The 25,530-nt window shown below is 34.9% G+C and overlaps 1 protein-coding gene across 3 annotated transcripts in view; it reads left to right on the top strand.

Annotated features, from left to right (window-relative positions):
• Positions 1-25,275, top strand: part of LOC149801173 (TGF-beta-activated kinase 1 and MAP3K7-binding protein 3-like) — a 77,166-nt gene extending 51,891 nt beyond the window's left edge. For all 3 annotated transcript variants that reach the window (XM_089955203.1, XM_089955200.1, XM_089955201.1), the window contains exons 4-7: positions 6,180-6,334; positions 17,875-17,971; positions 23,595-23,750; positions 24,638-25,275. In XM_089955203.1, coding sequence (XP_089811329.1) covers positions 6,180-6,334; positions 17,875-17,971; positions 23,595-23,750; positions 24,638-24,903 — 674 coding nt within the window. In that variant the 3' untranslated portion in view covers positions 24,904-25,275. The remainder of the gene's footprint in view (positions 1-6,179; positions 6,335-17,874; positions 17,972-23,594; positions 23,751-24,637) is intronic.
• Positions 25,276-25,530: the final 255 nt, after the last annotated feature.

The raw sequence follows: 25,530 nt of genomic DNA, 5'->3' as shown, positions 1-25,530 counted from the left end.
AACAAGATTCCTTTTTTCAAGAACATGCAAAATGTATTTCCCGAGAGAATCATCTTCATCGAAACTCAATTTTTGTATTGTTCAAGTTAATAAAATATTGATGTTGTGATTTCATTGGAAGTAATAATGAAACTTCTTATCATCACTGAGGATATCTCTAAGCGCCAGTTCAAGAATTTTGATAATCGCTTGCCCACAATGGTCCGTATCTGTGAAATCAAACTCTTTATTTTACAAAGTATTCATTTCGCTTGACTGCCTTGTTATCTTCAATCACAGTTATGAAAGAGTCAGTTAATTTAAGGTAGTTTATGTTACATGCTCAATAACATTTATAAGTGTTCGATTGATCAAATGAAGTGAATTCACCCAAGATAGACCAGGGCTGCTCGATTTTGAGTTTGTAGGATTTTCATGCCTTTTGACTTTTCTTTTATTCCACCTCCTTTATTTGATTCAGATGACATGATTAACATCATAATACAAAGTAGACCAGCTTTTAATTCAGTGCAACAATACAACAGATACTTCCGGAAGTCAGTTATCAAAACTTGGTCGGCACTTAATTAGGTTCTCAGAGAAACGCTCGCGGACATAACTGTTATAGTAGATTGATGCATTTTACGTTTAATTACATTAGAGGACACACTGCATTTATGACGATTACACTTGAAAGGAACTAAAAGATAGAACTAGAACACAAATTTCAGTTGATCAAAAAATTATTTAATTTGTATTTATTTTTTAAAGTACTGCCTCCACTCGGTGTAGGTGGCATTTTCATTGATCAAAATTTACTTACATATTGTTAATTGCAGTGTACTAGGAATTTCGTTTGGAAAGAAAATGTTATAAATTGTATGATCTATTTTTAAATTTGATATTTCATTGTATTAAAATTTCCAGGTCCTATCTACCATTTTCGACGATAAAACGAGCGATACATCAAAGTTTCCGTTACCAATTTTGATCGCAATTTCATGTAAGTTCAACAAATAGGGATCAATTTATAGGGTATTTTCTGGTTTAAAAAATGGGAGCCATGCCTGACTCCGCGTTATTAACGGATTCGCGAGTTATCAGGGCGCGAGTTATCGAGGGAGTGGTGTATTTATTTACAGACATTAAGTGACTTCTATATAATATGTCTAAATTCTATGTACAACAGCTATGGAAATTTGTTTATTTTGATATCACGTGACCATATGACCTCTGATGTTGTTGACATTTTGGTTGTGAGATTTGTATAGTCATGTGACTGGATGCAAATGGCCAGATTCGGGTCAGATTTCAGCAATGACGTACTTTCATCTCGTCTGTCAGTGCATTAAAGACATGACAAATGCTATACTCATGATTTTTGAGAAAATCATATTGCTATTGATTTCATGCAGGTATATCTAGATGAAATTTCGTTCAAGTTTGTTGGGCCAGCTAGTAAGCGGTTACCCCATGCCGACACCATATGGTGTCAGTGAATTTCAACTTTTTGATAGGGAATGGACTCTGACCCTACACCCCAACATAAATATCCAAATATAAAAAATGGAGTGACAAAGGTCAAAGGAAACTCAGACTAAGCTCTTGTTTTTCCATCAGAGTGAGACTGAATTCTGTCAATCCAAGTAAGGACTTATTCCTAACACTAAGTTAGGCATCACACACTCTCTTACGCTTAGCTACAGTCCCATCCAAACTATCAATTCCACAAGGGTTCATTGCAAAGAAAATTTGGAGTATCCGTCCATGAATCAAGGGATGGGGGTTCTAATCTGTAAATTTTCTTTGTAACGAACCCCTGTAATCAATTCTAGCAGCTTTAGCACTTCTGAATCTCATTGCAATCTTCCTAAGTTTGCCGTTTAACCCCAAAATACTTATTCACATTTGCAAATGGCATTTTGTCTAAGTCTCAACATGTCTTGATTGTGAGGTCATGTGCACTGCTTGTTCCACTACATTCGGAAATGAACACAATAATGAAAGCTAAAGTTGTGTATTTGATGTACTCTTATAAATTACCACACGTACATCTCTGGGTCTTTCTGCCTTTGAATTTAATCATTGTAAATATCAGGACATTTTCCCACCCGGCCACCAGTCAGAGCCTTTAAACTTGTCGACCAGCTATTGCATCATGTTCTTTTGATGTACTCTTATAATGGCAACATGTATGTACATCAAGGGGTGAATTCTGTCATTGTAAATATCAGCACAGCTAACTGATCAACACATTTTCCCACAAAGCAGGTGGCTGAAGCAGGACTGGCAAGTCTCTGAATTTTGCTGCACACCTATTACATGCGTACGGAGGACTCCCGCCTAAATGATTTTCTGCATCCCAAATAAAAAACTGGCATCCAAATATGTGTGATAAAGCATTTCCGAGACCTCTGATAGTAACCCCATCATGATTGGTCAATTGTGACATTTTCAATGAGAAGGCTGATAAAAACTAAGGTTTTAGTAACCTGCTAGCAGCCTCGCCAGATGAGGTACAATGCAGCATCATAGCATATTGACGCTAGTGCATATTAGGCCTAGAATTTAACATCAATTTCTTTGTAGTTAGAAGAACTAGTAGATTTAGAAATTCTCACAAGTCCTTCCTACAAACATTGACTAGCAACAAATCTAAAAACTACTAGTCTGACAAAATTTACTAGGCTTGGGCTCAGAAACTACTGTCAATTTATAGCCTGAATAGCAAATTGGTAGAGGCCAAAGCATTTTCTGTTTAATAGAGCAGTCTTTTTCCCAGGAATTGAAAAGTGGGATCCACTTCTGGGATATGTCATTTCGGAAATAATGGGTTACATACAGTTTATGTCCTGACTCATCAATGAAAATTAAAATACATGTTATCAGCTTGCCGGACTGTGAGCATTATGTACTGGGAGTTTAATTTGTCATGCCCTACTGTGAGCACTATTTACTGGGAGTTTAATTTGTCATGCCCTACTGTGAGCACTATTTACTGGGAGTTTAATTTGTCATGTCCTACTGTGAGCATTATGTACTGGGAGTTTAATTTGTCATGCCCTACTGTGAGCATTATGTACTGGGAGTTTAATTTGTCATGCCCTACTGTGAGCATTATGTACTGGGAGTTTAATTTTTAATGCCCTACTGTGAGCATTATGTATTGGGAGTTTAATTTGTCATGCCCTACTGTGAGCATTATGTACTGGGAGTTTAATTTGTCTTGCCCTACTGTGAGCATTATGTACTGGGAGCTTAATTTGTCTTGCCCTACTGTGAGCATTATGTACTGGGAGTTTAATTTGGCGTGCCCTACTGTGAGCACTATTTACTGGGAGTTTAATTTGTCATGCCCTACTGTGGGCATTGTGTACTGGGAGTTTAATTCATCATGCCCCAATGTGAGCATCATGTACTGGGAGTTTAATTTGTCATGCCCTACTGTGAGCATTATGTACTGGGAGTTTAATTTGTCTTGCCATACTGTGAGCATTATGCACTGGGAGTTTAATTTGTCTTGCCCTACTGTGAGCATTATGTACTGGGAGTTTAATTTGTCGTGCCCTTCTGTGAGCATTATGTACTGGAAGTTTAATTTGTCATGCCCGAATGTGAGCATTGTGTACTGGGAGTTTAATTTTTAATGCCCTACTGTGAGCATTATGTACTAGGAGTTCAATTTTTCATGCGTGAATAGTGATTACCCTCAAAAATATATTTTAGACACTTGTGTCTACAGTCTTTTCTCACTGTACTGTATACTACTTGGGACATAAATGCAGCAGTGTTTTTGTTAAATATTTCATCTCTTTGTATGTTCTGTCTATGATCATTGACCTTGTGTTCACAATTGGTACCCAAACTAACCAGGATCAAAAAGACATTTTTGTCACTGAATGAAATGGATCTTATCATGTATGCTTCTTTGGCATTGAGTGCACTCCATTCTGTAAGCCAAGTTGGGAATGCCAGATCAAGTGTAAATCAACTGTAGTGCTCTTTTATCTTTATTTTCTAGAACATTTTTTTTTCTGCACTCTATGTGCACCATAATGTCAACTTTCTTGCAGCAAAGATAAAAAAATAAGGGTCAGTTGCACAGCCCACAATGAACTTGGATAGTGTATTAGGACCACAATGGCAAGTGGCATGGGATAACACTACTGGTATCTATAGACAGGAAGTTATAATACCATAAAATCATGGTTCTTCTTTCTGATTGTATAATCAATAAGCATAAAAGAATGGCATGTGTTAATATTTCATATTTCATATTTTGCATTTGTGGCACTTTTGTTTTTGACGACAGACCACATATTCATTCCTCCTTCATATGCATTGGAAATTGTTTTTTAAAAATTCACAAAAAGAATATTTCTATACCTTAATGATGAAAAGACCTTGGACTGAACACCTGCATCTGTCCTCCACTTAATGCAACAACCTTGATAGAGGTTGACCACCATGTAACACCAAGAATGTTTGCTAAATATGGGGTCGTTGTGCTTTCCATGTGGAACACACCAAACATCTATAAGCATCTTCCAGAATATAAAATTATAACTGTGAAAAACTGGAGATTACTCACCAGTGATAATATTTCTTCTTAACTCATTCAGCCCCAATCCCGCCTGTACATGTGATGAGGCTGTAGCATCAAGGCCATTTAAGATACACCAAAGTGGGTGGTATTAAAAAAAAGCAGACAGATAAGCTCTACAATGATACCAAATCTGGACATTCTAGTTGCACTACAAAATACAGAGGAAAAAACCTAATTTTTTGGACCTGTTATTTGTTTCACCCAAAATTCGCCCATGGTCGGAATCTGATTTTGTGTTAGGATTTTCGTATCAAGACCACTCTTTATTCCAAATGCCCATGTTATCCTACTTTTTGCAAAGGTTCATCTGTCTGTTTGCAGTTCATACCAGTCTGCCTTAGATCTGAGACCAAAAAGTCTCAAATCTGGACACAAAATCAGATTCCGACCATGGGCGAATTTTGGTTGGAAAAAATCGGGTCCCAAAAATGAGGTTTTTCCCTCTGTATTTTGTAGTATCATTGATGAGCTACATCTGTCTACCTTTATATAATATCACCCACTTTAGTGTCTCTAAACTCGTCACCAGGGATTAATGTGTTAAGCAAAAAAAAAAAAAAAGAACTCCAACTTTTACCCTTCTGTTCATGCGCGAGCAAAATAACCAATGGAAAACTAGGTTTCTAACACAACTAGGCATTAGGCTAATGGAAAAATCAGATGGAAGTCAATGTATTAGGATGTATTCAGAAGTAGCCCCCAAAATGTGTTTCCTACTTGCATTTCAGGCGAAAACGACAAAAACCGCCTGGGCTTAATGAGTTAATAGAGCATTTAGTCAATGATGGGTATAGATTTTCATTATGAACAACATTCATTGAATCCGAACAAGGACGGTATTACTTTTTTATACTTGATCTCTTATTTGCAGTTAGGAATATTTATCTATTTGTTAATTGGTCATGGTATTGTTGAAACCAGTCAGCATACTATGCATACAGGACCATACAAGCATGTTCCCATACAGGACCATACAAGGATATTCATACATAGGACCATACAAGCATATTCCCATACAGGACCATACAAGCATATTCACATATAGGGCCATACAAGGATATTCACATATAGGACCATACAACAATATTACCATACAGGACCATACAAGCATATTCCCAAACAGGACCATACAAGCATATTCCCAAACAGGACCATACAAGCATATTTCACAAAAAAGACCATGCAACAATATTCACCTATAGGACCATACAAGCATGTTTCCATACAGGACCATACAAGGATATTCACACATAGGACTATACAAGCATATTCCCATACAGGACCATACAAGGATATTCACATATAGGACCATACAGGCATATTCACATACAGCAAGCAATTCTTAACCAGACAAGGTACAAGCTCATGTATCCTCTTGCTGCCACAATATATGTGGATAGAAAAACACTAATGGGAATAAAATGATTCATTAGTTTCTTTACTCAAGATTGGTGCCAGTGCGACAAGGTGATTTATATACTTAGACCTTGTCTTGTTAAAGTTGTTTGCTGAACCCGAACTATACATTTTTTCAAGCAATGCCTTTCTTGTTTTCTCTTTTTTATTGAGAAAATAAATTATATTAATTTTTCAGCATTACTAAGCCACCAAAAAGCTAGAATGGAAAAACTTAGTGATGACTTGGAAGTTGCAGATAAGAGGCTGAAGAGTTTAAAAGCACAAATTACAGACATGGATAAAAGTTTACTTCCTAGGCAGACCAACAGAAGATCATCTAGTTTTCCGTCGGTAAGTTTTAGTACTTTTCTGTCAAGATTTTGATGGTATATATTTTATTAGAGCCATGCATTAATGGGAGTCTCTAAATACATTAAACTTGTCTGTAATACATTTTGATATCAAGAATGGTCAGTTTACATATTGCTATATTTTTCTTGTAAATTTGAATGGGCATATCCATAGTTCTGGAGAGTTTTCGTTCAACCTCTACTTGCATCGCTCCACTTATGTTGCAAGCTGTATTTTTTTCCATCTGCCAAAAACATCTTCAGTCTTATTCAGGTCATCAGAAGCTGAACACACATTTAAGAAATTATTAATAATAGTTTAAATTTACCATTCAATGATGCTTATAATGCACATTCTGTTGTATGCTTTTCTACATTCTTTACAAGATGTTTAAGTTGTACACCATTAAGAGCTCTGTAGTACAAGTTCCTGGATGAAGCTGCCACATTTAATTGTGTAAAAATCTTAGTTTAGCTTATCGACTGTAAACATTTACAAAATCAGTAACTATGTAAATGTCTTAGTTTAGCTTATCGCCTGTAAACATTTACAAAATAAGTAATTGTGTTAATGTCTTAGTTTAGCTTATTGTCTGTAAACATTTACAAAATCAGTATCTGTGTAAACATCTTTGGTTAGCTTATTGCCTGTAAATATTTACAAAATCAGTAATTGTGTTAATGTCTTAGTTTAGCTTATTGTCTGTAAACATTTACAAAATCAGTAACTATGTAAATGTCTTAGTTTAGCTTATCGACTGTAAACATTTACAAAATCAGTAACTATGTAAATGTCTTAGTTTAGCTTATTGCCTGTAAATATTTACAAAATCAGTATCTGTGTAAACGCCTTTGTTTAGCTTATTGCCTGTAAATATTTACAAAATCAGTAATTGTGTTAATGTCTTAGTTTAGCTTATTGCCTGTATACACTTACAAAATCAGTATCTGTTTAAACGTCTTTGTTTAGCTTATTGCCTGTAAATGTTTACAAAATCAGTAACTGTGTAAATGTCTTAGTTTAGCTTATTGCTTGTAAACATTTACAAAATCAGTAACTGTGTAAACGTCTTAGCTTATTGCTTGTAAACATTTACAAAATCAATAACTGTGTAAACGTCTTAGTTTAACTTATTGCTTGTAAACATTTACAAAATCAGTAATTGTGTTAATGTCTTAGTTTAGCATATTGCCTGTAAACACTTACAAAATCAGTAATTGTGTTAATGTCTTAGTTTAGCATATTGCCTGTAAACACTTACAAAATCAGTATCTGTGTAAACGTCTTTGTTTAGCTTACTGCCTGTAAACATTTACAAAATCAGTAACTGTGTAAACAATTTGTGTTTGTATTTTTACTGGTGTTAATGGCACTTTTAACACATAAGCTCTTTGATGCATCTGACCTTTTACTGACGTGTGGGTATCAGACTTGTGACCCTTGGATTGTGAGTTTGATACTGTCAAGTGAGCTACTAACCAGCCATGTAAGAGAGCATGCATATGGCTGTCTGTGACACATGAACTTCACGTTCCAATTAAATTATATTTTTTATTATTATTATCTGTGTACAATTTCCATTTAGTAACATTTGTTTCTGTTAATTATTTTCTTAAAGTATGCATGACTGGCATATTGATTGTGGCATCATTAAAAAATCAAAGGTAATAAGAACATTCCACATCACGTTGATCTACTGATCTTGCTGACAAAAATTCTTTAACCCATTAACTACTACTGCTGTATCCATGAATTAACTTCTTAGTCCCACTGCCACGTAGATGCAGTGTTGATAACAGTTGATTACTCCTGTATCCATGAATTAACTTCTTAGTCCCACTGCCACGTAGATGCAGTGTTGATAACACTTGATTACTCCTGTATCCATGAATTAACTTCTCAGTCCCACTGCCACATAGATGCAGTGTTGATAACACTTGATTACTCCTGTATCCATGAATTAACTTCTTAGTCCCACTGCCACGTAGATGCAGTGTTGATAACACTTGATTACTCCTGTATCCATGAATTAACTTCTCAGTCCCACTGCCACATAGATGCAGTGTTGATAACACTTGATTACTCCTGTATCCATGAATTAACTTCTTAGTCCCACTGCCACGTAGATGCAGTGTTGATAACACTTGATTACTCCTGTATCCATGAATTAACTTCTCAGTCCCACTGCCACGTAGATGCAGTGTTGATAACACTTGATTACTCCCCAATGACTCCTGTATGTTTCAAGTCCAGCTTTACACAAAACCCCAGTGCCAATTAGATGCATAAGGTACCACTATACTAACTGAATATTAAATAGATGATAGTACAGATGTTTACATATTTTTTTTATTATCATTACCAATAAAAAGACTTTACATTTTGATACAAGTGTGAGACATGATAGTTTAAATTTAGACAGAAAGGTAGGTTTTTCTGCACTTTAATGGAACGTGTAGTTGAGATAAAGATGGATTCAGATTAAGATATTTGCAAGTTTGAAAGTTTTAATACAAGTGAAATAGAAGAGTTTAGTTTATCAATCTTAGAAACTGGATGAGATATTGAATCTAGTGTTAACAAAATGAATATGGTATGATAGCATGATGGTGATGTGGGCGTTAACTGGGACCAGCATTATCATGATTATGGTATGATAGCATGATGGTGATGTGGGTGTTTCCTGGGACCAGCATTATCATGATTATGGTATGATAGCATGATGGTGATGTGGGTGTTAACTGGACCAGCATTATCGTGATTATGGTATGATAGCATGATGGTGATGTGGGTGTTTGCTGGGACCAGTATTATCATGATTATGGTATGACAGCATGATGGTGATGTGGGTGTTTCTTGGGACCAGCATTATCATGATTATGGTATGATAGCATGATGATGATGTGGGTGTTTCCTGGGACCAGCATTATCATGATTATGGTATGATAGCAGGGTCGTGATGTGGGTGTTTCCTAGGACCATCATTATCATAATTATGGTATGATAGCAGGGTCGTGGTGTGGGTGTTTCCTAGGACCAGCATTATCATGAGTATGGTGTGATAGCATGATGATGATGTGGGTGTTTCCTGAGACCAGCATTATCATGATTATGGCATGATAGCAGGGTCGTGAAGTGGGTGATTCCTAGGACCAGCATTGTCATGATTATGGTGTGATAGCATGATGATGATGTGGGTTTTTCATGGGACCAGCATTATCATGATTATGGTATGATAGCATGATTGTGTCATGGGTGTTTCCTGGGACCAGCATTATCATGATTATGGTATGATATCAGGGTCATGATGTGGGTGTTTCCTGGGACCAGCACTGTCATGAGTATGATATGATAGCAGGGTCGTGATGTGTGTGTTTCCTGGGACCAGCATTGTCATGAGCCTTATTCAGATACCCAAATACTACATTGCCTGGATGTCATCTGTAATTTGGGGATCCAACGAAAACCATAAATCAAGACAAAGGATAGGTTTTCATTTATTAGTTACATGTAAATATTTGATTTATTCGGTGGAATTCTAAACAGTTTACATGACTGAATTTTTTTTGTCTGGTTGCATGTAGCTGTTTTTATTTGATTGAAATTGAGCAATAACCAACAAGAAAATTAAAATAAATGTAACCATGTTTTTCTGTCAGTTTATGGAATCAGCCATGATTATGATCTTGTATTCAACCTAGCACCTAGCTTTAGTACTCTTTGTATTCAACCTAGCTTTAGTACTCTGTATTCAACCTAGCACCTAGCTTTAGTACTCTCTGTAGCTGATATGGTAACACTCTACTGTAGCAGCTAATTTTAACTAAATTATTCACAGTGTTGCACATATGCCTTAGTCGATTCTATTCCTGTCTCTCTTGGGCGATAACAAGGGTCCGAGTCATGAATGGTGATAAAAACTGTAAGATGGCACTGAATATCTATTTTAAAACAATGTACCTAGTAATGAAAACATTCAAAATTTGTGGTTGTTTGCTGTGTTGCGGTGTAAAGTGTCTGTTGGCTGTTTGTGTAACCTATTTTCAACATTTAAGTCACCACTACAGAAAGGAAGATTTAGTTTATTTTGAGGATGAACTTAATGAAAAAAGACTAAATTTATGCATGTAATATTTTGTCATTTAATTAATGCTTTGTTTGTTCAGAAAGAAAAATGCATGTAATTCAGAAAATATAGTTTTTTATTATAATGAATGCTGGTAGAAAATGAATGCACACTAAAGTTAAATGAGATCAAGATTTGGAATGGAATATTCCATGGTACAACTCATTGGAATATTCCGTGGTACAACTCATTGGAATATTCCATGGTACAACTCATTTCAGATTAACCAGATATTCAAAAAGGTTAATGTTTTCATGAATTACTTGAGCACATTTTGTTGCAGTAATATGTTTCCAAGGAAAATATGATAGTACAGTGCAGGCCTCAGTTAGGTAGCAAAACTGGAAGCAAATCAGTTTATCTAATGTTTATAGAAATTTTAGTGTATTATGGTCTGTTATTTTCCTTTTCCCCCTCAGATGTTGTGACCCTCAAATTTGGAGGGTGGGGGATACAGTGTCCCCACCTTTTGGGAACCTGTGTGCTACATTGATGAATGTTTCAAGCAGAGTGTGCTCCCATGGGGCTTGTGCAAAACAGATGCCAAGTACAACAAACAATTGAGATAAGAAAAAGAGATATAATGCACTAAAAGTGGCACAAAAAATATGTTTTTTTTTTATTACCTTTAATCAGATGTAGATAAACCAATCAGTGATTAAATGTCCATATTTCCCAAACATTGTTCTTTTTATGAAAATGAACTTGATCCATAAAGCAGTTTTTTTACCCTGCTCAGATTACTATTCTCAGACTGTATTTATTTCCCTAATTCTCCTAGTCCCAGATATAGCAATGTTTTTTGGACAGTTTGGAAACAGTCGTATGTTGCAGTATATCCCATATTTCTTGGTTGACAGGTCAAGAATATGATAAGTGTGTGATAGTCTTGATGAAAATTTAAAAACCCAAACAAATTCAAGTGTGTGATAGTCTTGATGAAAATTTAAAAACCCAAACAAATTCAAGTGTGTGATAGTCTTGATGAAAATTTAAAAACCCAAACAAATTCAAGTGTGTGATAGTCTTGATGAAAATTTAAAAACCCAAACAAATTCAAGTGTGTGATAGTCTTGATGAAAATTTAAAAACCCAAACAAATTCAAGTGTGTGATAGTCTTGATGAAAATTTAAAAACCCAAACAAATTCAAGTGTTGTATTGATATTATTTAAACTCCTGTTTTATTTACATTTTTAATTAAAAGATTCTTTTTAGCTTTGGTGATTCTTGCAAGCAGAAGTTTTTTTTTATAGTTTTTTTTTTCAAGTCAAACTTTAGTTGGCATTTTAGATAACATTATCAGAACTGTTTGCATTATTTCTTTTTTTATGAAATAATAAATATTAAAAAGCAGTGCTTTCATTGTTCATATTTAGGGCAAAAATCCTGAAAATCTTAACATGCAAAAGCTAGCAAAACCACACTTGTTGGCAATAGGAAAACTTGTATAAAGAATGATAGACAGAAGTCTGATAAAAGTATAATTAATTGCATACTAATTATCTTGGTAATTATTATTTCAAATGTGCAAAGAGAGAGGCTAGGTTGTAATCAGCTGACAAACACTGATTAAAAGAACTAAACGATCAGGGACTGAAGGAGTATTTTTAAGCCTTCTCAACATCCCAAAATATAGCATATCATCATGATTTTTTTACCTGCTAAGTGTCAAATGAAAATACTGTCAAATCGTCATATTTTTGTGTTATATGAAATGAAAGAGTGTGATGATGAAAGACTAATATTTTTGCAATGAATGCAGTTTTATCCACAATAATTTATTTCATTAATACCATAATTGAAAGCTTTCTTATCCAGCTGCTATTTAAAAGAAAAATGTATGTGTAAAAAATATTTCATTTTGGGGAAGAGATCGTGTATGAACAACTATAGGACCCCACATTTAGTATTTTAAACAATTACATGATTGCCAGTATTAAAAATTAACATAGATCAGATGTAATTGCGCTAAAGCAGCATGCACTTGTAATGTACGTTGTTTGTAATATACGTTGTTCAAATTTAATTACATATATGTGCGTTAGAATTTTCAAGTTAAAAGAAGAAAGACCATGACGAAGACATATTCAGTCACAATTTTCTTCTTGCATCTAATGATCAAATAATCCATATGCCCCATTGAGACAGACAGACAGACAATCTTCACGATTGTAAATCTGTATTACCTGATGACTGATTTTACTTGTGTACAAATGTAGTTCCATATTCCATTATCAATTAATACCACTAGTTAAGCAATTCCTTCTAATTTTTAAACTGCTCTGGTGGCCTAGTGGTTAGAGCATCTGCCTCAGATGTGGGAGGTCGTGGGTTTGATCCCCGGCTGAATCATACCAAAGATTTACAATAATGGTACTAACAGCTGTCTCGCTTGGTACTCAGCATTATGAGGTTAGTGTTAGGACTGGTCGGCCTGGTGTCAGGATAATGTGACTGGGTCAGACATCATGCTACATGTCTGCGGCATGATGTTCCAGTGCTAGACATCACTTTAAGCTGCCACACTGCAGACATCATAGCGATATGACTGGAAAATTGTTAAAGCAACGTTAAAAATCCAAATCACACACACACACACCTTCTAATTTGGTTTCCACTTCCATTATTAAAAGAATCACAGGGCTTTGTAGTGGTATTTACATGCTAATTAAATGTTACTGTGTTTAGTCTTCCAAGATAACACCTGTTTAAGGTCAAGATTCTACAGAACAGATCAGATTAGCGAGGCTACCGATAGGAAGATGAGGATACTCATGTGTATTATGAATATCATACCATATAGTTAAAGGAAATGCCAGGTGGTTACTATTGTAAATTTCACAGCCAGTGACATTTTTGAACTTACCAACAGAACCAACACCAATTTAAACTACATCTAGCATGAGCAAAGATAAAAAAAAAACAATTGCCACCTAAGTACAGGAAGAGTACATGCACTTCAAAAAAAATCTGAATTGTTGGGACTGGAGAGGTTGTTATACTTGCAAAAAAAAATTAGACAGAATGTAAAATGGCCATTCTTGGGATTTAACCTAATGGAGACTATATGGATATAACTTTTGTGAATATTTAAACCCTGAAGAAGTATGGTATATATTTTCATAGTTTACATTTACTGTTTCATTTATTAATGGTTTCTCCCTTTGATAAAAGCTTCAGCAACACAGGGGCAATAAAGTTAAAAAAAAACCCACACAAATAAAATCCACAAAGAGCTGAACTTCCTCCCCCTCTCTCTCTCTCTCTCTGTCTGTCTCTCTCTCTCATATATTGGACCATATTTTGTTTATCTGACCATATTTTGTTTTGATCAAGAGGTGCAAAAAGAAAAATGCGATGAAATACATATGCATCCTTCTCTCCTTCCCCCCTCCCCAACTCCCCTGAAAAATGCATTTTAATATTAATGATGTAATTTCCCTATTGCTGGTAATCTGAAATAGCATTCAGTGATACTTTTAATTTTTTTGAAACTGGAAGTTATAATTTAATTCCACATAGCATCGCGAGTTTTATCCTATCTGTAACTCAGTAAATTTTCAGGTCAGCATCATTATATGTAGCTAAAAGTACATAATATTTAAAATACTTCTTGTGAAACAAATTAGGTACTGTTAGATACATTTAATGATCCTGACTGGAAAGGTTACTGACTTAAAGTAGGAGAAAAATCACGATGTTGTATGGAACGAAGTGAAAAACACAATCAGATGTGTTGATCTGGCATTGTCTTATACTCAGCATTGACTTCTGTAAGGATGAAGGATGAAAAGTTTGCCAAATCTGCTGATTCAACTTATACTCCGCATCGACTTATAGGCCAGCAAATAGGTAGATATCTTTTTTCAAAATGTGAACCATAGACTTCACAGAATGGAGAGGGAGAATGAGTAGGCTGTAAGCGGTCATTGAAAAATGTGAACCATAGACTTTCTTAGAATGGAGAAGGAGAGTGAGTAGGTTGTAAGCGGTCATTGATAAATGTGCTGCAGGATATCAAGGTAATTCTAAAAGATGACTTTCATTATTTTCAATTAGCATGATTGGGAGAAGATGTCAAATTAAACTGTTAGAATAACTAGGAGAAAAAGAAAACAAATGATATAAACAGTTATCAATTTGATATAACTATGAGAAAAAGAAAACAAATGATATATACAGTTATCAGTTTGATATAACTATGAGAAAAAGAAAATAAATGATATACAGTTATAAATTTGATATCTTGGCTAGTTAAGATAAATAACACAAGTTGGTACACTTTACTTTTGACTCCTCATAAGTCCAGCAAATAAAAAGTGTCACACAAGTCTTTGCAGTTGTTTAATCTATTGTAGATCAGGAAATAAATGATAATCAAATGATTTCTATTTATTTTCCATTTTCTTATGATCAGCTTTCCAGCAGTTTACCCTCTCGTGACCAGAAACTTTCCGTATTTTGTGTTTATGTGAGCTTGCACTGTTGCTAATCATATACTTTTAACTTTTAATCCATTGTCTAATGTAACAGGTAACTGAGCAGGGTCTATTAAAAAACTTCAAATTTACGGGAATAATGCGCCACCCTGTTTTCCAAAAAAGTGGACATTTTCTGACTATATGAAAGAATTAAAAGTAGAGCTTTAATTATAATGTATGATTTTAACCAATCACAATCTCGCAATTACTCATTGTAGAATGGATTTTGTAACTTAACTTTTAGTGGGGAATATTTGTTAATGCAGTAGTAGCCCAAAAATCTAGTACCACATGCAGTGGCAAGAGTGGTTGGTTCATTTCATTAAAATTGCCATTTTCCTCTAATTTGGAGTCATCCAACAGAAACAACTCTCACATGCTCAATACGGAAATGCCCAGTTCTACAACAGACCAATTAAAAATCGTAATGCTTGATCATAGACATTTAGTGTGTCACGCTGAAGATGGAAGAAACACCTGCCATGTCATAGTATTGACCAAAAAATACAAACTTGCACAAGTCTTGTTTTTTCAGGGATTTAGACTTAGAGGGTTTATGGTATTGATTGTGATTAGTTTATCAGATGAGGAACCAACACCAGTGGTTTAGTGTCACCTCATACTGATAACAATCACTCAGCTTGAGACTATTTGGATATGATATCAAGGTACAGTCAATTCTACAGCTATCTTAAAAGTCATGTTTGGATTTCATTATTGTGGATGACTTTTACTTGGAGTTTGTAAGTAGCCAATCATCTATTGAAAAAACCAAGACTTGAAGTAAAATTGCCTTTATACTGTAACAGCATTTCTACATCACAGACCTGGAGCGCCAAGTGGTCTAAAGCACTCTCCATTACGGATCACTGCCATCTCACCTCTGTCTGCATGGGTTCGAGTCTAGGATTCGGCCAATGTGGGTATGTGAGAAAGCTTGCCAGTAGCTTCTCGTGGGTCGGTGGTTCTTCCCCGGGGTTTTCCCGGGTTCTTCCTCCACCATTAATACTGGCCGCCATGCATAGCCTATCGTGTGCTGAAAAATGGCGTTAAACCCCAAAACAACAAAAACAAAAACTGACCTGGAGCAAACTTTCTGGTGGTCTTGCAAATGGGGTAAAGAAGATGCTTATTGATTTTGGGGTCAGACGATCAAAGATCAAAGTCACAGGCTGAAAAAAAGAAATATGATTTATAACAACTGAAGATTCACCATGGATTAAACTTTGTGGATGGCTTGCACTGTGAATAAGGTAGAAGCTTGTTGGTTTTGGGTCCAAATATCAATAGTCAGGGTCAGTATGACTAAAAAATAAAAATTGGTTTCTGCACAGAAAAATCAGTTACTTAACTTCACCAGAGCTTGTGGCTTGCTTACCTTTTAGCCTAGTGATTTTGTGGCAAAAAGGGCAAAGATCAAGGTCACAGAGTAAAAGGATATTTTTTGTTGCATAAATACATACATTGACAAATGTTTATAGAAAGCTTTCTCATAACATGAGAAGAGCATATTGATTTGGAGATCAAAATGTCAATAACTGTAAAAGAAATTAATTTGAAAAAGAACTTCTATGAAAGAAAATTACTTGACTAACTTTTTTAGATTTTTATTATGGTAAGAAAGAAATCATATTTTGGGTCTAAAGGTTACTGTCATGGCAAATATAATAACAAATAATGGTTTCTGCATAGTAAAGACTGAGAGTGCATTATGGTCAAGGTCATTGAGACCTATAGGTCAAGACTCGGCAAAGTCAGCCATGCTTTACTAATGACAACTCAGACGACTACATGAGTACTATTCAACATGGAGTAGGTATGTAATATGCCATTTGTGGTAATCTTGTTGTTTATAGTTTGCTTTTGTTTTCTTTAGCATCTAGTTTACTCTCTGTGTGAAATATATACAAAGATCCCATCATTCCAAACCTTGTCTATGGCACTTCCTGTCCTTGTTGCAACCCAGAGAGTTATACCTGTTTATACATCAGTAGGTCATATCATGTCTTTCTTGAAACACAGATATTGTTTTGTGCCATAAAATGATCTTTTTTCCATAGATTATAGGTGTGTGGTCCAACTCACAGCTGTAAATTTGTAACCCTTTTGCCCTTCAAATACTTCTTTTGAACTGTTGGATAATGTAATGTATGACCATACATGCAAAATACAGAGCACCAGATTAGCATAACCATATTAAGTGAATGTAATTGCTGAGTAGGTAATTTTTTTCTCTGTTTTAATCTAGATCTAACTTGTTTGGCAAGCAAAATATTTGGTGGAGCTTACTTAAGCAGTAAAAGTTTTGTTTTAACTTTTCTCAATAAGTGAAATAACTTCTGTGGCGGTGGCAGATACGGTGATGTTGACTAACTTTTTGCTTGTGGGGGGTGTAAAATATTGGATTGAAATTTGTGAATTCAGGGCTCATACACATTATTATCAGCCAAATTCATCTATTTGAAAGGAGCAACTTAGAAAAATATAGGATATGTGGTAAAAATTTATGGTACAGGACGAGTGGAAGAGGAGGTTTATGATGAATATAAAATTCTTTAGAGAGAAGTGATCATCAGAATAATATAAATCTTAAGCTTCTGCTGATTTCATTCCAATTCCTATCCCATACTTTTCCGTGACTGTCATTCCAATTCCTATCCCATACTTTTCCGTGACTGTCATTCCAATTCCTATCCCATATTTTCCATGGCTTGAAATTTGTAAGCTTGCATTGTTTTGTTTTTGGGGATTATTTTCGCATACCTACCCTATCACCCGATTTCAGTTATGCTTTTAGTGAAGTCTCCACATTCTTCCAAAACTATTTGTACTTCTGAAGCTTGTATGATTTACTCTATGAGATTTATAAAAATAATGATTTTAATTATTGTCAGAGTTCATTATTCATGTGGTCATAATTTTTATTTTCAGGTGAAAGACATAGCACAGCTTAAAGCTGATAACTTGCAACTTCAAGCAGATATCCAGCTGATGACGAGAGAAATAGACATGTACAACAATGGACAGAGTGAGCATGAATTTTAGTGTTCAGTAGTGGGCTGTCAGAAAGTAGTTGGTCATAATAATTAGGCAATTGTGAGATCCACATATAGGCATATATATATATATATATATATATATATATATATATATATATATATATATATATATATATATATATATATATATATATATTCAGTGTATATTGGCAGTATGACTTAAAAAGAGAACAGAAGCTATTCATTGTAATGAATTTTAACTGAGTAACTAGATTACTATGTTGTTTTTGTAAGTTAGTACAAATGCTTAATCAACTGCCCTTAATCAAGAATTTTCTTTTTACTTTCTAAAATTTCACTATAAAATGGCAGTTGAAAAGATTCTAAACTGTTTGAAACGACCCCTGCACCATGTACAAGAGCGCAAATGCACTTGTGTTTCAGATCATACTGTTCTTCCCAATTCCTTTGTTGCCAATAAAACTTTACTGTAACTGTTCATAGACAACATGCTGAATATTTAAATTCAGTATACAAATGAACTAAACCCTTTTTTTTCAACCGAATCATTACAACCAACATGGAAGTGCATCTAATTTTGCAAAGATTGGTTTTTCATTATGTAACCACTCACTTTATAGCTTTGTTAGAACAGTCCATTGATAAGATTGCAAATGTAAGGTTTCATTATTTGTCTACATACTAGGTGTAATGTTAGGCATTGATGTTTTCTCACAGAAATGAGTGAACTCAGAATAAAACCGTAACCATACATTGTCTCTCAAATTCCACAACATAACATTGTCCTGTGCATTTCTAACCTGCCTAACAGCTCTTTAAGCTAAATATTCAATAATGTAATATTTAGACTATGCTTTTTTTAATTTTATATTTTCCTGAATATATTTGCTCATTGGTTTGCGAAGAGAGATGATCTATTTAAGTGGTACTTTCCAGAAAAAGTGATGTCCATCATTATTTCCCCATGACAAGTTCACTTATGGTTCCAAACTGATTTTCAGGAATCAATGTATGTACAATAGAAATAAACTAATGGACAACTCTGAAGTTTGTAACTGGATATAAATATTTGCAGCCACAATTTCATAAGCACAGTGTTAATATGAGTGAATTTGTTGTGAATGTTTCTTAAAGATATGTAGTCATCATTGTTTTGTGTATAAATTTAAGCTAAGTAACAGAAAAGAGTGAAAACCAACAAGTCTTTTTTACAATTCAACAAATAATTTATTTCCCTAGAATACAAAGTGAAAATTTAAAAAGAACTTACAGTATTGTGAATTAAATCCCAAATAGTCCTATCACAAGTCCAGAAGTTAAAAAAAGTATTGTGAATGAATTCCGGTGGTGTTCCTAATGAATTCCGGTTTTGAAAGTGTTGATGTACCATTAGCCTGGAAAAGTGTTGATATGCTTACAGTCTTGATGTATCACATTGATATAATCCAAAATGTCTCTAAATGAATTCACAATAATCCCAATGTAGTTATTTAGTCCAAAAGAATTATTTAGCAATTCATAATTGCAATAAATAATTTATATTAATAAATTCTCTCAAATTAAAAATGAAAAGTTGATTCCAATAAGACTGATGTTAAGTAATGGAATGATGAATTCTGTTTATCACTACTTTTATATAAAAAGCTTAGACACAATATCAGAACTAGGATGTGGGTCCTTTCCCATAAAATTCATTTCCAGAACATTCTAATAAGTTGTAAACAAGGTTAAGTCTGTTACTAAATTTTTTAGTAAAGAACATGTAAAACATCAGGTAGACAGGTTTTTCACGGGAACACTAGTGTCATGAACTCAGATCCAAGTAAACATGTTTACCCCCAAGTCATAAAAATCTTAATTTATTTTTTGCAATCCTAAACGAAAATTGGCTATGTTTTATGGTGTTTAGGAGAAAAAGGACATTAGTCAGCTATGCCCAAACTCCTCAGTTATGAACAAAGGTCAGTCACACAATACAAATTAAATATGACTGCTTCAGTGGCCTAGTGGTTAGAGCATCCACCTCAGATGCTTGAGGTTGTGGATTTGAACCCCAGCCAAGTCATATCAACGACTTATAAATATGGTACTAACATCTGCCTTGCTTGGCACTCAGCATTAAGAGGTTAGTATTAGGACTGGTTGGCCTGGTGTCAGGATAATGTGACTGGGTGGGACATCATGCTATGTGTCAGTGGCATGAGACCCCAGTGCTAGACAACACTATAATCTGCCACACTGAAGACATCGTAGCGATATGGCTGAAAAAATGTTAAAGCTACGTTAAAAATCCAAATCACACACACACACACACAAATCAAATATACATAACAAATACTCACAAACCTGCCAACCCTTGTGATTATGCTGTAAGTCTTACAGAAATGACCCTTAAAATAGGAACTTATGGAATGAAAGCAAAAAGTATGGAAATATGATTGTTGCGGTAAAATCTGGATAATTGGCTTGGCTGGGTTTGATTTGGATCCTGGTTTCATGTGAGATGTTGTATAGTTAGTCATGATACCAGACTGTCTTTACAGTAGTACCTCAGACGCTTGAAACTGCATGTTTTTTAATGAAAAACATCTTTGTGATCAAACTGTTGGTTATAGAATTTTCAGCAAATGTTCAAGACGAAAGGGAAAATAACCCCTCTTGAAAAGTGTTAATAGTACAGAAAAATAAAAAGGAATATTTTGATTCCTGTGACTAAAAAAATGCAGGAAGGGCATCATTTATGATGTTTATTGGACCTGTCGATTTGAGCATGTCTCTTGGCATGAGATATAATTACTGTTGTAATGTGAAGTAGAAAAAGAATTCCAAGAATTACGTCAAGTTTAGGGATAGCTACATAGGGTTTGGAATGGAAGTTTTTGCAACTGTACTAGAGGTAAATAAGGTCAGTGTGTACTTTACAAACTTTTTAGCTGAACATAATGTGTACTGTCGCTGCATCAGTTTTGAATACTGAACTGTTTTCCAACTTTACAGTAGTAGTGCATGATATTTTAACACCTTACTGAAAACTGGTCAAACTTTTGAAAAAAAATAACTGCTTTACTGAGGTTTTGATTTGGGTTGGCAGGTCTGTAATCAGTGACAAAAACCTACAGCCAGTACAAGTTAAATATACATAACAACACATTATATTGGTTAAAATTACTAATGTCATTTCATCATATTGACATAGCATATCATGCCAGCCCTTCATCATGTGATTCTGCTAGCAGTGGGACAAACATACAACACTAAAGTTAAATATGAATTCTATTGCTTTTGAAAGATAAAAATTTGTATTAAAACAATATGACAAAACCCCAAATTTTTGCATGTTCTATCGACATATTTAGAAACATTAAGAACCAGTCTGCTGGGGACTGGAACTGTTACACTGGTGCAGTGACGTGTGTCTGTAATGGGCATAGAAGACTAACATGTACACAACAAGCTCTTAATTGGATACCTTATTGTTGTGATCTTGAGAGTTTACAGCCTGTTGCAGAAGTTTGTATAAGTAATAAAAGGATCTGAGTTGGTCCTTGATGGCTTTTGAGTCTTTGCACCTAGAGTATGAGCCTGTAGCTTTTTTTCTTCCGATGTCCCACAAATTCTGACCCTGTGCACCCTTTGGGTGTGCTTTTTCATCTTTGCAGTAAACTATCCCTTTTCATTTAATTGACAATATACAGACTGATATCCATTGATTAGTACTGTAACATTTTCCCTTAAAATATCCACTTGATTTCGTTTCAGCCCCTTTAAATACATACAATTTATGTATAAAAAAATCTACTGGTTTAGAAACCAATCTAGTGATCAGAATTTGTAAATCTACCTGTTTGATGCCCTGGTTTTAGAGTCCAGTCTAGTGATCAAAATTTGTAAATCTACCTGTTTGGTGTCAAGGTTACAAGTATGAAATGTAAATCTACCTGTTTGATGTCAAGGTTCTGTTACAAGTATGAAATATGCCAATCTGATATCGAATATTTACACCATGGCATCCATCTTGTAAATCTTGTTATTGTAGTCTGATCATCATGGGGTTTCCACCACAATACTTGCTGTGATGCTTTGTTGGTCCCATATATGGTGCTAAGTTGACATCAGTGTGTCCATCACAGCAGTTGATTTGAAAATCTTTTTATTCCTAAAGAATATCAAAGATGGTTTGCAGTCAAAAGAAAGGTATAGACTTATCTTGAAGATTTGGAAATTCTTTTCAGCCAGTTGAGCATCAGCCTCTTTAAGGGACTTTTTTTTGTTACTTAGTTATTTGGAAGAACCGCTCTGGTTTCTCTGTGGTTAGGGCATCCGCCTCAGATGTAGGAGGTCATGTGTTTGAACCCCAGCCGAGTCATACCAGAGACTTACAAAAATGGTACTAACAACTGCTTCTACCAACTGCCTCATTAGGCGCTCAGCATTAAGAGGTTAGTGTTAGGACTGGTCGGCCTGGTGTCAGGATAATGTGACTGGGTGGGACATCATACTATGTGTCTGTGGCATGAGGCCCAGTGCTAGACATCACTATAAACTGTCACACTGCAGACATCTTAGCAATATGACTGGAAAATTGTTAAAGCTACGTTAAAAATCCAAACAAACACAGACAAGCACACACACATTTGAAAGAACGGTCAGAAATGACAAGGCTTTGTTGTGTATTATGTATTTAATTTTGCCTGTCATGTAAATAGTTACATTGTACTTAAATTATGACAAGGAGTTGTTTTACAATATGATGTTCTGTGTATTTTATTTCCCAATATCCTGTCATGTGGTAGTTTATTATACTTAAGGTATGACAGGTTTGTTGTACAACATGTATTTAACTTCTCCTTAGTCTGTTATTTACTGCTTATGTTATACTTTTGCTATGACAAGGTCTTATTGTACAATATGATGGACTGTGTACTTGATCTTTACATATGATTCATATGTGTATTGCCTAAGTTGTGACAATAATTGTTAAGAAAAATAAATTATTTTATGGATCTTTATATAATTAAGTAAGTAAATTTCAACACAAAACTGTTAATCGACTCATTCTGCATTTGGCAGAGACATTTTTTAGCATTTTGTCCCAATAAGGTTTCATGGCTCTTTTAACAGCAGAAATGGCTGGTCCACTATGTTCACCTTATCGTAAGGAACTGTTTACTGTTTCATGTTTACTCAGTCCTTTAGAAGAATGGGTGATAGGGGAAGGAAAAATGTGTTAGGCAACAGATCTTTTGATAGCATAACTCGGTTATCATTAAACTTTCTTGTGCTTTATTTCATAATGGCAGTTTTCTTGTGGGCTTAACACCATTTTACAGCACTTGATAGGTTATACATGGCGGCCAGTATATCTAGTGGATGAAGAACCTAGGAATAACCAATGACCTACAAGGAACTTTTGGCAAGATTTCTCACATACCCACCTTGTCTGAGCCCAAGACTCAAACCCACACAAGCCGAGGTGAGATGTCAGTTATCTGTAAAGTTGAACACCTTAGACCACTCAGCCATCCAGGGCCCCCAGTCTTCTTGTAATAGGTTAACAACTGATGTAACTTTATGGAATCTATTGACTTCATTTTGTGAAAAATGAAAATTATGTTGTTGTTTTTTTTGCAGCACCATTGGGTGTCTTGGACCCTTTAGAACAGCAAAATTTTTACAGGAACATGAACACTGGTCAGAGAGGATCCATATACTCCAAACCCCCTCAGTTCCACCATGCTCCACAACCCCCACCACCACCCCCACCACCAGCTGTGCCTCCTCGAGCTGGTAAGTATGATGCAACATTATGACACAGTTCATTGGTGTTGTAATGCAGGATCATAAATGTTGCATAGCACATTGCAGCATACAATGGTCTTCTGTATTTCTAATAGATAATGGAATTTAGTATTTTAATACTAAACATCTTAAAATACACAGTAATTATTGATCTCTTTATATAATATGCATTGTTATACTCTCCTTAAGAGAGGGCCTCAAGGGAGAATAGTCCTTGACTAATGAATCACCCTCTATAAATAAAGCATTATTATTATTATTATTAATGTAATCTCCTGATTGGTCAAATTCCCGTGTAGTATTAATGATGTTGTTCATTACACATACATAGTCATCTTGACCTATTGACCTCAGGGATCTTTATTTCATTGGGTTTCTCAATCATATATGCTTTAGTAATTGTGGAAGCTTCACAGTGTTGAAGGTCTTATAAAAAGTTGTGGATTTAATTGATTATAAAACTATCTTTTAATGATTTTATATGTGTTGCCTTTATCTTCTATTTTATATACATTTTATGGAATGTTATCATTTACATTTTACATTTAACCTTGAAGAGTTCTAATTTTGGTTCAATCCATTAATTTTTTTTTCAAACTATACCTAACTTGGCACCATATTTTACTGTGGTGCTGTAAGTCATTATTACATGCATGACTGTAGAAAATCATTTGTTTGAATATGCAAAAGGGGACATGGAAATGCAAAAGTTGTTGTGTAAGTGTTTGAAGAGAGCTTACAGATAACTTGATTGAATGTATACTTTTGTTTTATTTCTTGGATTCTCTGCACTTATGTTGGTATGCATTTTATCTAGAAATGCTTACATCCAAGACAATCTGTGAGTACTATAAAATCACTTGCTTTCATTTTAGTGCCACCTCCTCTTCCTCCAAGAAATATACAGCAAGTTCCACCACCCCCTCCCCCTCAGCCAGTAGTCAATAGCGGAGACTCAGAAGGTGATGGTGAAAGATGGAACTGTTCTGCCTGCACTTTTCTCAATCATCCAGCACTCAACAAGTGTGAATGTTGTGAAATGCCACGAAGTACATTTACAGTGCCTAGTTCTGTGAGAGGGCCTGGAATGCCACACTCACACCAGAACTCTTCTGAACTGTGCTATTGTCATGATCATTGATTAGAAACGTGTGGTGAATTCTTTGGCATAATTTTAATAGTATTTATTGTTGGTCATATATTGGCGCTCATCGTTGTATTATCCAGATGTATTCACTCCTATTTTCATGCGGTGCAAAACTTGTACTTAATTAGCAGATAAGAAAGGACTATTTTCCCCCAATTTACCTGTAGCCAATACAAATCACTAATGTCTTTCAATGAATCCTGTTTTACATTTTTTTTTAACTATACAATCGTAGGTCACTTCTACTGTAATTGACATGGATATGTTAAAGATGGGATTTTAATTGTAAACAGTGCATTAATTATATATTGTGCTAAATAGCTGTAAATGCCTGCTACAAAATCATAAATTGATATTGAAAACTTTGCCACTGTGTTACTCTACTTCATTTCTTGTGTTTTCTCTACTGTCAGACATGGGGATGACATTTATTATAAAGACGTAGATCTGTTTCTCACCTTTGCAGAACTGCAGTGAACATATCGCTTTTTTCATTCAGTGTCTGTCATTGTTAGAACTTGCCAGTTAGCCGGGCTTCACAATTCTTACAACCACAAAGATATTGATTCTGTTTACCACAGGCAGTAATTAAGAACAGCACAACTTGAAATACAGAAAATG

Source organism: Sinohyriopsis cumingii, chromosome 4, assembly GCF_028554795.1.
Source record: "Sinohyriopsis cumingii isolate HCF-2022 chromosome 4, ASM2855479v2, whole genome shotgun sequence".
NCBI lineage: Eukaryota > Metazoa > Mollusca > Bivalvia > Unionida > Unionidae > Sinohyriopsis > Sinohyriopsis cumingii.
This window is presented reverse-complemented; position numbering and strand designations above follow the sequence as displayed.